The sequence below is a fragment of the Schistocerca nitens genome, chromosome 1, assembly GCF_023898315.1.
Source record: "Schistocerca nitens isolate TAMUIC-IGC-003100 chromosome 1, iqSchNite1.1, whole genome shotgun sequence".
NCBI lineage: Eukaryota > Metazoa > Arthropoda > Insecta > Orthoptera > Acrididae > Schistocerca > Schistocerca nitens.
The window spans coordinates 1,092,448,947-1,092,464,519 of NC_064614.1; the positions used below are offsets into that span (position 1 = coordinate 1,092,448,947).

A 15,573-nucleotide genomic window follows, 5' to 3' on the forward strand; every position below is an offset into this window, starting at 1 on the left:
CCCACCAACGGCAAGGTCCATGGTTCATGGTTCAGACTTAACCTAATAATATCTGTGGTAAACATCTTCCATTACTGAAAATATTCAAGTCAAACAAGTAGATAAAATTTCATAATGCTATTTTTAATTAATAATGCTCACGTAACAATTGTTCTAGCAAAATAGACATCCCCAATCATTGTCTTTCATTGAAAAATTATAATACTCGCACAACATTATAATACACAAATTTTGCTGTCCAAATTAACATTGTGGCACACAAAATCACCAGAGCAGAAATAAATGCGAGAAATCTCAGTGATTATTTGATGTGTAATGCTGTGCTACAGCTTACATGAAATGTGATGCTGTGCATGCTTTGCAAGGCAGTGATTGCCAATATCAATGCAGAACAGTAGAAAATAGCAACTAATTGTGAACCTCTGACCTGATTCTTTACACCTATGTACACATGCTTTGCAGGTGATTGTAGAGCGCATGGCAGAGGATACTTTGTGTCATTCCTGGTCATTCCCTTCCCTCTTCTTTTCACAAATGGTGCAAGAGAAAAATGATTACATGTATTTTTTTAATGAAAGTTCCATCATTTCACTATATAGATTGTCTATTCTACTTTACGATCATGATTTTGGGCTTTGGCCATTTTCAAGTATTGCCGTTTTGAGCATGATCAGACTTCTATAAATGAAGTCATCGTCGATACATATTAAACTTGGGTATATAATGCATGTGGCATAGCATAAAAATGAGAACATATTCATGAAAGGTCTGGGAAAACTAAAACAAACATGTGTGACATACACTGAATAACAGTGCCATAAAATTTTAGCAACAGTCATCATAAATGTAGGTACCATTATCTCAAGCCACACAAGTGACAAGAGTCCTTGGATCATGTTCCTGTGTGTGTAGCAAGCATTTTTTTAAACAGAAAATGGTGGTTGACAACTGAACTCCATCATGCAATTTTAATTTTTCATATGCATTTTGTAGCCTATCCTTATAACATTACTTCAAAGCATTTTTTTCCATTCAATCACAAAAAACAACAGCAATGTTGACTCTGACTATGTATTTGGTGTTTTAGCTAAAAAATGACATTAACTACATGTATTTTTTCAGTCAGTGCTTAAACATTAATAGTTACAGAGAAAAAACAACAATACTGCTGGGGAAATACATCAAGATTCTGGGGTCTCAGAAACCTCATCAGGCTTATGATGTTCTCCTTCTCCAGACTAAGGCAGGTACAAGCTACATTACCTTTAAGAAAACTTAATGAAATTTCCTGGATGAAGTAATACATAATATAAGGGAAAAACAGCCACTCGCCTATAGCGTATTGATGCAGGGAGCACAGTAACACATAACACAAAACAGTATTCACACTAGTCTTCAAGCACTAGCTCTTTTTCCAGCAATAGTACACACATTCAACGAGCTAGTGCTCAAAAGCTAGTGTGGATGCTGTTTTCTGTTGTGTGTTACCGGGCTCCATGCATCGATATGCTGTTTTTCCATTACACACACACACATACACACACACACACACACACACACACACACACAAATTTTTCCGAATAAAATTCAGTCGTCAGTTGCAAATATATTTTTATTATACTTTACAGGTTCCGGCAAATTAATTTGTCATCTTCAGAAGCTTAGTATTGGTTCAGCAGAATTCAACATCATCTTGATGGAAGCATAATGCTATGACACATTGAGAAATGTACGTATTGTGATTATAGTAAATACAGATTGATAATTCTTGATAATTGATTCACATCTATGTATATGTCAACAGCTTGACATATACATAGATGTGATTCAGTTACTGTATATTGTCAGTCTGTGTTTACAATAACTGCATGCAATACATACATTTCTGGACTTACCATAACATTATGCTTCTATCAATACGATACTGACATCTGCTAATCCAATACTAAACTTCTGAAGACGACAAATTAATTAGTCAAAATCGGTAAAGCGTAATAAAAATATATTTGCTACTGATGACTGCATTTTATTCTGGAAAACGGTTTCTGTAATGTACAAATTTTAGAGCTTAAGCTTCAGGTCATCTCAGGTATCAGAAAAGTGCATTGAATCCTGGTGATGCTACTCCATAGTCGAGTAGGTATTATGTGACCTGATTGAGCAACATCTTTTTTAAAATACAGAATGCAATGGGACTCGACAAAGTCTGTGAAATTTTAAAGACAGAGACTGCTAGAGATGAAGTACAGCACACACAAATTGCAATGAACCAGTATTTCTAGATTGCTAGATGACTGACAGTTGTTGCACAAGTCTCTCCTGTAGCATTCCTTACTGCCAAACTGTCATAGCTCACAATACACTTTTTTGGTATTCCCTTCTTAAGACACATAATGGAAAGAGTACTTTTGTTTTTAGAGTTTTACGTGTTTGTCAGCAGAATGGGAACATATCACAATACTAATACAAAAAATATAATCATTTTAGCATTCTGAAAATGATTATTTAATGCACTATTCTCTTTTAATATACTGAATACAATATGCCAGTTAATGATTCCACGTATTGTGGAAAAAGTTGTTATACAGCAAGTGTACACTGATGAGCCAAAACATTATTACCACCTCCTTAATAGCTTGTTTGTCCATCTTCAGAACTAATTACATGACTGATTCCACATACCAGGGAACCGACAGTTTGTTGGTTGTTTTTGGAGGTATGTGGCATTAGATGTCTATGCACACGTCATGTTAATTCTCATAAGTTAACAGGGCACTGACTGGCATGCATGGGGATTGCACTCAGTGTGACCCAGATGGGTTCCACAGTATTTACATCAGATGAATTTGGTTGCTAAGACATCAACACGAGTTCTCTATAATGCTCCTCAAACTACTGTATCATGGTTCTGGCTCTGAATCACAGACAAATATACTGCTGAAACACGACATTGCCTTCAGGGAAGACATCAAGCATGAAAGGATGCAGGTGTTTCACAGCTGTGTCTTCGATTACTACCACAGGTCTCATGCAAGCGCAGGAGAGTGTACCCCGTAGCATAATACTCCTCCCAGCAGCCTGCATCCATGACGCCCTGCAAGTTTTGGGCTGCTGATCACCTTCATTACATTGTTTGTGGAGACGACCACTGAGCCAGCATAGCAAAAACGTGATTCACCCGAAGTGCCAACACGTTTCCACTGATCGACGGTGGAATCCTGTTAGTCCTGTGCCCACTGCAGTCGTAAATGGCAATGTTATTGGATCAACATTTGAACATGTAGGGGTGGTCTGCTATGGAGCTTCATGTTCAACAATGTACAATGAACGGTGTGCTCTGAAACACTTTTCCTTGCACCAGCATTGTGCTGTTTCGGCAGAGGTGCCACAGATCACCATCTATCCTACTTTACAGAGTAGACAAGCCTCCAAACCCCAAATTCTGAGAAGAGTCGTGGATGTCCAACCATTTAGCACCTAGTGGTAGTTTCACTGTCATTCTAAGTCTTTCCACAGTTGCTCACAACAATAGCATGTGAACATTCAACCAGCTTTGCAATTTTTGAGATACTCTTTCACAGGCTCTGCATAGTAATAATCTGCCCATTGTCAAAGCCCTTTTAATGGATTTCCCCATTTGCAGTCCATATCTTTGATATGGTGAACCCTCATCCATGTCTGCTCTGCTTGCATACTTTTGTTACCATCTTACGTGCCCACAATGCCACCAGGCAGCATCCAAAGTTGTGGTGGGCAGTGATCATAATGTTTTGGCTGATCAGTGTATTACTGGAAGCAAACCTAAGATAAATATTACATCCATGTGAGTACTAACCTTGGTACAGTATTCAGAATCAAATGGAATCTCACTTGCAAGAGTTTCAAAAGTGGAAACCAGTAATTCAACGATCTTTTCGTGTTGTTCTTGCTCATCAGTATTCACTATTTCCTTCAACGTTTCTTGAAGTTTTTCAATAACTCCATACAACTGTTTACCCAAGCCCTCACTTTTTGATACATTACCTGTAATGTAACAATATTAATAGATCCATCTGTAGAACCATATTCCCTTCATAGCCATTTTTATCTTGAAATGTCATAATTAATATTTACATAATTTCTAATCCTAGACACTTATAAAAGAATAAAGATAAAAGAAAATGAATTATAGAATGAGATGTACAATGGAGGCAAAATAGCCACTGTCTACCTTGGGCCAATAGTGTTTCGAAAACACAAAGCCACTTTTCTTCCCTTAATTCCCATTTAAGTGTCCTGAGCATATCTGTCAGCCCTTCATATAGGCTACACAGACATGTTACGATCGTAACTACATGCCTCTTCCATAATGCCCACCTGGTAAAGATGCAACACCTGAACAGTAATCTAATACTGCACTACCCTAGAATACCAACAAATCCATGTCTTCCATTTCCTTTTGCCACAATTGATTTAATGTGTTTGCAACATTTCATGTGAATTTGTAGTGTAGCCCCAAAGTATGTAAGTGACCCAGAATGAAATTTTCACTCTGCAGCAGAGTGTGCACTGATATGAAACTTCCTGGCAGATTAAAACTGTGTGCTGGACCGAGACTCAAACTAGGAACCTTTGCCTTTCGCAGTTAGTGCTCTACCAACTGAGCTACCCAAGCACGACTCACAACTAGTCCTCATAGCTTCCATTCTGCCAGTACCTCGTCTCCTACCTTCCAAATTTGACAGAAGTTTTTGACGTGTCTCATAGTTTAAGTTATGTGTGTCACTTCATTTCAACCTTTCTTTCTTCCACTCCCCCCACCCCCCCCCAAAAAAAAAAAAAAAGAAATCATGTGTATTAAGGATGAGTGTTTGGTAGCTTCTATTCCTTCCCAATAGGCTTCAGCAATTTCATTCTCCTTGTCATAAAAGTTACACTTCCAATACTTAACAAGAATGGGAATCCCTAGATGGAATATTATGTAAAATAAAGGAAAGGCAAGCACTCATCTATAGCTGACTGATGTGCAGCGCATAGAAACATGCAAAAAAAAAAAGCAGTATTCACACTAGCTTTTGAACTCTTGCTCTCTCTCAAGTAGATGCGCACACTGTCACGATCACAACCACACAGAAACCCACAAATGCACACACGTGCAACTTTAGCGAGACTGATTGTTGATTATCAGTAGCAGCTACCTTGGCAGATGGAGGTCGGGAAGGGGTAGGGAAGATGCGAGAGGTTGCGATGGAATAGTGGCGTAGAGTGAGGCAGGTCTTTTGACAAACGACTCTGGGTGCACAAAAAGATGAAAGGAGTTCAGGGAGTCGAACATATAGAAGGTAGAGAGGGCGAAAGGGAGACGGCGGAGAGGGAGGGGAGGAAAGTACAGGAAGGTGGTGGTGGTGGTGGTGAGGAGGGAGACAGGGAGGGAAGAGAGTAAGGGAGAGGGGCAGACAAGGGGGAGAGAGGGGAAAGAGAGGTACGGAAAGATAGCGATAGGAAGAGGGTGCGGATGAACATATTTAATTGATTGCAATGGCATTTCTCAAAGAAAATATTTAAATACATCCATAAAAATGTAGGGTCGTATTTACAATACTTGTCAGGCAATACAACAGACACTGCTACTTACCACATAATTAAAAGAACTTTTAAATCCTCAAATCTAGATATTCAGATAATTTGTAGAGAGAGTGGCAACTGCCAAATGTTTTTAATGATCTTTTGATTTTGTAGGCATTTCTAATTTCATGCCTTATGTTCAATAACTCTCTCTACGCTAGACACCGATGTAAATTCTACAAGAAAATTATTTTAGAGTATTGTCTTGTGATCCTGTATGTCACTTTTCAGTTGAAATGGATTTTTATTGTCAGTACCAAAAGTCATTAAGGAGTAAACTGGGAAGTGACTAAGAATTACAAGATGCTTAAAAAGGCTTCTACATGGTGTAGAGTTATCTACTTTACACAGTACTTTTGAAACTCACTTCTTATGAATATACAATTTATTCAACTTAAATATATTGCCCAAGAAAATAAATCCACAAGATAACTGGGAGTGAAACTGTCCAAAATAAAGCAACGCTCTTGGCTTTATGAAAACAGAATGAGAGCTGTTTCTAAGGGTAAAAACATGCTGAACTAAGCTTCTTGATTAGTTAGTGTGTGTGTTGACTCCATTTGAACATGTTATCTAACTGGACGTCAAGGAATCAAACAATGGAAAATCCAGGATGCAATGCAACAATATTAGGAAGATAGTTGGTACTCACCATATAACGGAAATGCTGAGTCGCAGATAGGCACAACAAAAAGTCTGTCAGAAAATAAGCTTTTGGCCAACAAGGACTTTGTAAAAATATACAATAAATAAGCGCGCGCGCACGCACACACACACACACACACACACACACACACACACACACACACACACACACACACACACACTAACAGTTCAGTCTTAATCTAACGATTTGAAGCAGTAACCACCTGTTAGTATCAGGAAGTGGACATTAATGGCCATACACTAAATGAAACACACTGTGTAAGATTCCTTGAGGTCCAATATTATGAAAATGATAGTTGCTACTCACCACATAGCAGAGACGCCGAGCCGCAGATAGATACAGCAAAAAGACTGTCACAAAATAAGCTTTCGGCCAACAACGCCTTTGTCAAAAATAGATGACACAGAGACAGACACAACTCGCACTGTGGCTTCAGTTGCCACAGACTGTGGTCATGTGTGTGTGTGTGTGTGAGAGAGAGAGAGAGAGAGAGAGAGAGAGAGAGAGAGAGTGAGTGAGTTTGTGTGTGTGTGGGGGGGGGGGGGGGGGGAGATGCACCTGTTTGCACGTGTGTGTGTGTGTTTTCTATTCTTCACAAAGGCCTTGTTGGCCAAAAGCTTATTTCGTGAAAGTCTTTTTGTTGTGCCTATCTGTGACTCAGCATCTACGCTATATGGTGAGTAGCAACTATCCTTCTCATAATATTGTTACATTCCATCCTGGATTTTCCATTGTTTGATTCCTTGACGTCCAGTTAGATAACATGTTCAAATGGAGTCAACACAGACAAACTAATTAAGAAGCTCAACTCAGCATGTTCTGCCCTTAGAAACAGCTCTCATTCTGTTTTCCTAAAGCCAATAGTGTTCCTTTATTTTGCAGTTTCACTCGCAGTTATCTTGTGGATTTATTTTCTTGGGCAATATATTTAAATTGAATAAATTGTATATTCATCAGAAGTGAGTATTGAAAGTATTGTGTAAAGTAAATAACTCTACACCCTGCAGAAGCCTTTTTAAGCATCTTGGAATCTTAGTCACTTCCCAGTTTACTCATTAATGACTTTTGGTACTGACAATAAAAATCCATTTCAGCTGAAAAGTGATGTACAGGATTACAAGACAAGACTCTAAAATAATTTTCATGTAGAATTTACACCCGTGTCTAGGACACATAGAGTTATTTAACATAAAGCATTAAATTAGGAATGCCTACAAAATCAAAAGATCATTAAAAACATTTGGCAGTTGCCACTCTCTTTACAAATTATCTGGATATCTAGATTTGAGGATTTAAAAGTTCTTTTAATTATGTGGTAAGTAGCAATGTCTGCTGTATTGCCTGACAAGTATTGTAAATACAACCCTACATTTTTATGGATGTATCTAAATATTTTCTTTGAGAAATACCAATGTAATCCAGTAAATATTAAGCTTCCAACTGCAGATAAACAGCAGCTACTTAGTGTAGCTGAGAAGGCAGCAGTTTTTTCCTCAAAACTGCTACTTCCTTTCTAATTTGCTTGATTAAATTTAGCTAGCATTAGCATTAAAAGGATTATGCAACATTGTTATAATCCATTGTTAATACAGCATAGAGATTCTATCACTTGCTTGCCTTGTTAAAGTACACCTTTATGTTGACTTATTTCACATCCATAAGAGTTCTCCTTCTTCACGAGATCTACAGAACGTGCTGGATAAATGAAACAATGATTGGTGGACTATTTTCATAGAGGCAGGGCAGGAAATAGAGCTTGTCAACAAAGAAGACTAATCAATGGCAAGTAAATAAATATTCACACAAAGACATGTAAAATAGCTGCACCTTTTGTTATCCATGCAAGAGAGCATAATGGAACCACTGTTTCAAAGGCTTTTCCAGTACAATTTATCAGTCGATTCCGAAGCAATTTAAAGACTGTTCATGTTTTCTACGAAATGTTTCCAACGCAGCAATTTTTTTGTATCTATTATAATAATTCAGCTTCAAATTTATTATATAAAAATCTATGTTTATTTTTTTTTATTTAAGTAAATTCTGTACATACTTACTTATTTCCTCCAAGAAATGTGGTATATAGCTCTTGTAGTATACTGTGATAAGGGAGACAATTTCAGAAAAACATTCAGCTGAGATGTTACATGTCAAATTGTCAAAATCATTAAATGTGATTATTTGGCTGATGCAGTTTTCATACAATACCCTGTAAAAGAGATAACTGAAGAAACTCCATTCCGATTTGACATAATTATTCTTAAAATGAATACTTCACAGCATATGTAATTTTATATTAACAGAAATAGTTATTACCTGAGTGACTTGACTAATCCTGTTATTCAGAGCAGGAATGCTAAACTATAAAAGAGGCATTACCATAATCAGATTTAAACAGGAACTCAAAATAAACTCTGCTATAGACCTTCTCATGCAGTAAGTGCAATTAATTCAAAATTTGTTCTCCAATGGAATTGGGAAAGCTGGCAAAAAACAGCAGCTCTTCTACTTGTTATAATGCGAGTGAAATCTTTCATTTTGAGAAGACAGAAGGAACAATCTGCTTAACTTGCTAAAAACATTCAAAAGTCAAAATCACATAAACATTTATTTAAAACAATCGGTTTTGACAAGTTACAATGCGCTGTTTTTTCTTTTTATCTATATAACTTGGCATGAGGTCCAACTTAAAATGAACACATTTCATAACAAAAATAATTTTTCAGACATTAAGATGACAGCAAAGTTTGTCGAAACAGTATGTTTTAAATAAAGTAGTATTTAAGTGATCTTGATGTTTGAATGTTTTTACCATTTTATAATGTAGTGAATGAAATATTCAAGTCATATGCAGGGTATGCCGATAATGTCTTCCATACATATAGTATTTGTAACTTGTCAGTGCAAACATGAGTTGTTGTTGTTGTTGTTGTTGTTGTGGTCCTCAGTCCTGAGACTGGTTTGATGCAGCTCTCCATGCTACTCTATCCTCAGTACTTACTGCAACCTACATCCTTCTGAATCTGCTTAGTGTATTCATCTCTTGGTCTCCCTCTACGATTTTTACCCTTCATGCTGCCCTACAATGCTAAATTTGTGATCCCTTGATGCCTCAGGACATGTCCTACCAACCGGTCCCTTCTTCTCGTCAAGTTGTGCCACACACTCCTCTTCTCCACAATTCTATTCAATACCTCCTCATTAGTTATGTGATCTACCCATCTAATTCTCAACATTCTTCTGTAGCACCACATTTCGTAAGCTTCTATTCTCTTCTTGTCCAAACATGAGTATTTCTTAGGAAACTGAAATGCAATGTAATGACACTACCCTCTCACATCACTCTGCTTCTGATATACCTGTCACACAATTAACAGGGGGGAAAAGCTAAATACATTAAACACATACAGACTTCTTCATTCACATTTTTAATGCACTTTTTAGGTTTTTAGCATGGCTCACATGAAGAAAGTTCTTCTCTGTGCTCAGAGATTTAATTGCTATTAATGGAATAAACTGACATTACAGTGTTCACTGATTTGCTAGTACAGACAGTGCCATGAAACATTTATTTACATACATACAGAAATGACTTCCAATATTTTGTTAGTGCAAAAGTGAGATCACTGTGTCAGAAAAGTTTGCCTTAAAAACCTAGATGCTAAAATTTACATAGAATTTAGAAGTACTTTTCATATTGTTGCCCATTATCTTTCACAACAAACAGACCTTGTAAGGCCCTTCTGCTTAGTTGGTTAAACTAATGAAGGAGAAACTGCTGAAAAGAATTCCCCTAATATATAGTACACGAAATTGGGCATGAATGTGACTCTTGTTTGAATAAACATGGCTCACACTAAGTCTGAAGGCAGATCGCACACACTTACATTAAGCCTTACTAAACTTGTTTATTGCTCAGACTGATTGCAAAATTTAAGAAATTCTTTTATTAAAAATGTGATGAGGATTCTTTAAATAAAACATTATCTACCTACCTACCTACCTATCCCTTGAGTCCTTATTCCTGCGGCAATGCGGGGTCTGCCTTGTTATTATTGATTTGGCAGTGTTAGTTGCAGAGGGTGGCCGGATGCCCTTCCTGCCAAGACCCTGAACCCCCTGGGACGGAATTAGTGTACCCCAGCTGTCTGTGTCTAGTTAAGTCAGGGAATAGTGTGAACGTGTTTAAAATGTCTGCGATACGTGTAACTGAGGCAGAACATGGGAACCAGCCCGGTATTCACCCACCGAGATGTGGAAAACCACCTAAAAACTACATCAGGCTTGCCAGCACATCGACCCTCGTCGTGTATCCACCAGGTGGATTCGATCCGGGGCCGGCACAGCTACCCGAGTCCAAGAAGCAGCGCGTTAGTGCTCTCAGCTACCCCCGCGGGTCTTAAATGAAACATAATCTCAAATTTAATAACATATACTGTTTATTTGGTAAACAACAGGAATGAATCAATGGTGGCCATCAACAGTTTACCAATACGGATAAGAATCACACTCTAAATTCCAGAATTGAATTGGTGTGCAGTAAACTTTGAAATTATGGAACACGTGAATAACCTTTAAACTCTATTCATGTGATATACAATGATCTAACACGCCTTTATTTAAGAGAAGTAAACACAATGAAATGCTGCAGAATAAATACGAGTCCTGCAGCCATATCTCCCAATTAAAGACCTTAAAATCCCAAACTACTGACAATATTCCAAGTACAAATAACTATAAAACTGTCAAACAGTTGTCCAAAGTTCGAACTGGAAACTTGTGTGAGATTTTCTATTGCCAAACCAAACAGGCAAAAATACATCTGTCAGCTGAAACTGTGTGCCTTTGAACTGCTCATCACTTGTGCTTCTCACAAATCAACCATCACTGGTGTTCGTCCAGGACTGAACTAAGGCTTCAAAGGCTCAGATAGAAGTGCAGCCCACAAATTCTCTCCAATGGCCCACAAATACATAAAAATGAATAAAAACATGTTTTGTTTCTTAAATTTAAATGGTGTACTAATACACACATCAAAAAAAGTTTTGCGTCACCTAGGTTCTGAGAGTTCCAGAACCTGTACATAAAATTGGAATAGAGATCAACATGAACATCATTTCCGCCCAATTTAGTGCTCATGAAAACAACACATTGCAGGTTGTACCACCATACAGCGAGACCTTCAGAGGTAGTGGCCTAGATTGCTGTACACACCGGTACCTCCAATACCCAGAAGCACGTCCTCTTCATTGATGCATGCCTGTATTCGTCGTGGAATACTATCCCCAAGTTCATCAAGGCACTGTTGGTCTAGGTTGTCCCACTTCTCAATGGCGATTCAGCATAGATATCTCAGAGAGGTTGGTGGGTCACGTTGTCCATAAACAGCCCTTTTCAATAAATCCCAGGCATGTTTGATAGGGTTCATGCCTGGAGAACACACTGGCCACTCTAGTCGAGCGATGCCATTATCCTGGTGGAAGTCATTCACAAGATGTGCGCGATGGAGGCACGAATTGTTATCCTTGAAGACGAATGCCTTGCCAATATGCTGCCTATGTGGTTGCACTCTTGATTGGAGGATGGCTTTCACATATCGTACAGCGCCGTTACGGTGCCTTTCATGACCACCAGCGGCGTACGTCAGCCCCACATAATGTCACCCAAAAACAGCAGGGAACCTCCACCTTACCGCACTTGCTGGACAGTATGTCTATGGCATTCAGCCTGACCGGGTTACCTCCAAACACGTCCCTGATGATTGTCTGGTTGAAGACATATGCGACACCCATCGCTGAAGAAAACATGATGCCAATCCTGAGAGTTCCATTCAGCATGTTGTTGGGTCCACCTGTACCACGCTGCATGGTGTTGTGGTTGCAAAGATGGATCTTGCCATGGACGTCAGCATGGAAGTTGCGCATCATGTGGCCTATTGCGCACAGTTTGAGTCGTAACATGACTTACTGTGCCTGTACAAAAGTTTTATTCAACATGGTGGCATGGCTGTCAAAGTTCCTCCGAGCCTTAATCCGTAGGTAGTGGTCATCCACTGCAGTAGTAGCCCTTGGGCAGCCTGAGCAAGACATGTCATCGACAGCTCCTGTCTCGCTGTACCTCTTCCATGTCCAAACAACATCGCTTTGGTTTCTCCTAGATGCCTGGACACTTCCGTTGCAGAGAGCCCTTCCTGGCACAAAGCAACAATGCGGACGCAATCGAACCGCAGTATTGATCGTCTAGGCATGGTTGAACTACAGACAACACAGGCCATGTACCTCCTTCCTGTTGGAATGACTGGAACTGATTGGCTGTCGGACCCCCTCTGTCTAATAGGTGCTGCTCATGCATGATTGTTTGCATCTGTGGGTGGGTTTAGTGACATGTCTGAACAGTCAAACGGACTGTCTCTGTGATACAATATCCACAGTCAACGTCTATCTTCAGGAGTTCTGGGAACCGGCATGATGCAAAACGTTTTTTAATGTGTGTATTATGTTTTGTTAAATACAGGTGAGTTCACAGGCTGTGAGGCTATATACAAGGTGTGTGAGAAAAGTAATGTGACTGACAACACTGTGAGTGATCTGGCAACACTGTTTTGTTCTACTTGTGTAGATGGCCGTGTTCATCCCTTCCAGATGCTGTGTCGAGTTTCGTCTCTGTACAGCCATCATGTGACTTTTAAGAGCCCCATCAGTGAACTTGTGGTTTTGGCACAGGTGACTTTAGAGCAATGTTACAACATCAAGTTTTGTTTTAAACTTGGGGAATCCATGAACGTGACCTTTGAAAAGTTGAACTATGCCCAAAGAAAACATTTCATATCAAGCGCACAAGTTTTTCACTGGAAAGAATCATTTTTGGAAGACCGAGAACATGTTGAAAATGAACTCTGCTCAGGGAGACCTCAAAATTCACAAACAATAGAAAATGTTGAATGTGTGGATGCTCTTGTAAAACTGTTGCGCCAGGACACACTACCAACCAAGACGTCCCTAAAAGGCTCAGGAAATGGGCAAATCAAGAGAGACTGGACATTGCAGATAAATGAATGCTGCATCATGACAACAACTGATGTCACACAGCCACTTCCATGAAGGAATTTTTTTATCTCAAAATTAATTCCTGTTATTCCACAGCCCCTTATTCATCCGATATTAGTCCTTGTGACTTCTTTTCTTTTCTTGGTATTGAAAAATGTCTTTAAAGGATGTCATTTTGGGACTCTGGAGAACATTAAAAAAAGTGACCAACATGTTAAATGCCCTACCAGTTCTAGCCTTTCAACAGTGCTACCAAGACTGGGAATAACAACTGCCATTGTATAGTTACTGAAGTATACTACTTTGAAGCGAACAATATTGCTGCTATCAATCACTGTTTAGGTTTTGTTCGTAGTCATACATGTTTGTGGACAGTTATGCTTTAAATGTATTTGAGTGATTTCAGGAATCATGAACATAGTCCAGGTTCTACAATTTTGGTCATATTAGCAAATTCGAAGGTACAATGAACTCATCTCAATGATAGGAAAATTTTTTTAAATGTAGGTTGTCAGGAATATTTTGTAGTCAATGCTCTGCAGTTTGCAAACAAAAATTAACAGAAGTTCTAGCGAGGCAGCTCCAGTTAATCCTATCCTGCTCCAACCACCTGAACTTTCTGTGCCCCACACTAGTACATCTGCCAAAACTTGTCACCGTATCACAGATTTCCATAGCCTTTAACTCTCTCTTTTTGGTCGATTTACCAGGTCCTTTACTGCCATCCAGTGACTGACAAGTGGGCAAATGTGTGTAAGCTCATAACCTGATATCTCTAAATATGTTCAAACTGAAACTGTTATCAGTGGCCACGAGGAAGTTTTAGCAACAATGACTACCTAAGTACAAACGTCAAATAAAAGAGCTACAAAGATTTCTATGTTTAGTAAACTAGATAAAGAAGCAATAGTGTCAAAGAGAATCTGAAACAAATTTAACTCTCGGCAGGCAGGAACATGCAGAGCAACAGTGTTCAATTTTGAAGAACTGACCCAGCAAGAGTTCATGATGGGCTCTCCATCGTGTCACGTCTCTGTTAAGAAACTTCTAAAGAAACAGTGGCTACTGTGCAAGAGCAGTAAAATCATGCATGGATTACAGATAGAGCAATGCTAAATAAAACGTATTTGTCTACCAAAAGTGAAATCCGTGAAATTTTCAATGCCTATCACAGCAGAGCCTTATAGAAAGACCTCTCAAAAACCACAGAGAAATTCTTGTCAAATGCGAAGGCTGTCAACAGAACCAAAGTTAAGTATCCACACAATTCTGGATGACACAACAACTGAAACTGAGGATAGCAAACCAAAGAAATGCTCAACTGTTTTCTGATGATCCTTGAAATGGGAAAATTCAGGAGTACTGTGCCAGTTTAATTCTCTTCTACTGCAAAGATAAATGATCTAAATATTAGTGTCGGTGATGATGAGAACAAGTTCACACTGTTAAACTTTAATAAGGTCCCAGTGCCACAGTTTCCCTGCACAGGAAGTGTGTAATGTGTTTCACAATTACAATTATTAATTGTTCACTGATGAAAAAGTCTTATTCTTACATCTACAAGGCCAAAAAAAAGCTGTATAAATTCATCTCTGAATCCACTGACTGTTCTAACAAATTCAAATACAGCAGAAAGAGTAATGCTAAGCACATAAACAAAGGGGGAGAGAAGGAAAACTTTTAAAATTATGGCCTTAATTATCATAACACCAGAGTTACGTAAAGCAGCATAAGTTGTTATAAAAAACAGAATACTAAATACATTCCGAAGGCTCCACATTATGTTTCTAGAGACTCTAGCTCTAGTTGCACAGCATCTATGAACACTGTATCACCTGATGATCACAGAGACATCTGTAGATCGTTTCTTGATCCAAACGTTTCCCTTCGAGACTGTACATGATACTTACACAAAAACTTAGTACCCATGGTAACAAAGAAGGAGACTAATGTTATTGTAAAAACGTATGCACTGAAAATCCTGGGTCAAGATCGCAAAACATCGATACTGATATCTAGTTTCAGCTCACTGATAAGCCTTCTTTAGATCTAAAACACATAAAATTAAGCAGGTGAACAATAACAAGATACAATTAATAACTTAACTTCCTTTATATGATACATAGCCAATATAAAATTATTATTTTGTAAGGTGTGTATCGGCTGTCAGACATGTTGTTGTTGTGGTCTTCAGTCCTGAGACTGGTTTGATGCAGGTCTCCATGCTATTCTATCCTGTGCAAGCTTCTTCATCTCCCA

At 38.6% G+C, this 15,573-nt stretch overlaps 1 protein-coding gene across 1 annotated transcript in view; it reads right to left on the reverse strand.

The window, feature by feature from the left end:
* The window catches only part of LOC126198634 (Fanconi anemia group I protein-like), a 250,425-nt gene that overhangs the window by 67,128 nt on the left and 167,724 nt on the right, over nt 1-15,573 (reverse strand). Inside the window, exons 17-18 of the mRNA XM_049935099.1 lie at nt 8,326-8,477; nt 3,836-4,023 (exon numbers count right to left, since the gene is read on the reverse strand). Of these exons, the coding sequence (XP_049791056.1) occupies nt 3,836-4,023; nt 8,326-8,477 (340 nt within the window). The remainder of the gene's footprint in view (nt 1-3,835; nt 4,024-8,325; nt 8,478-15,573) is intronic.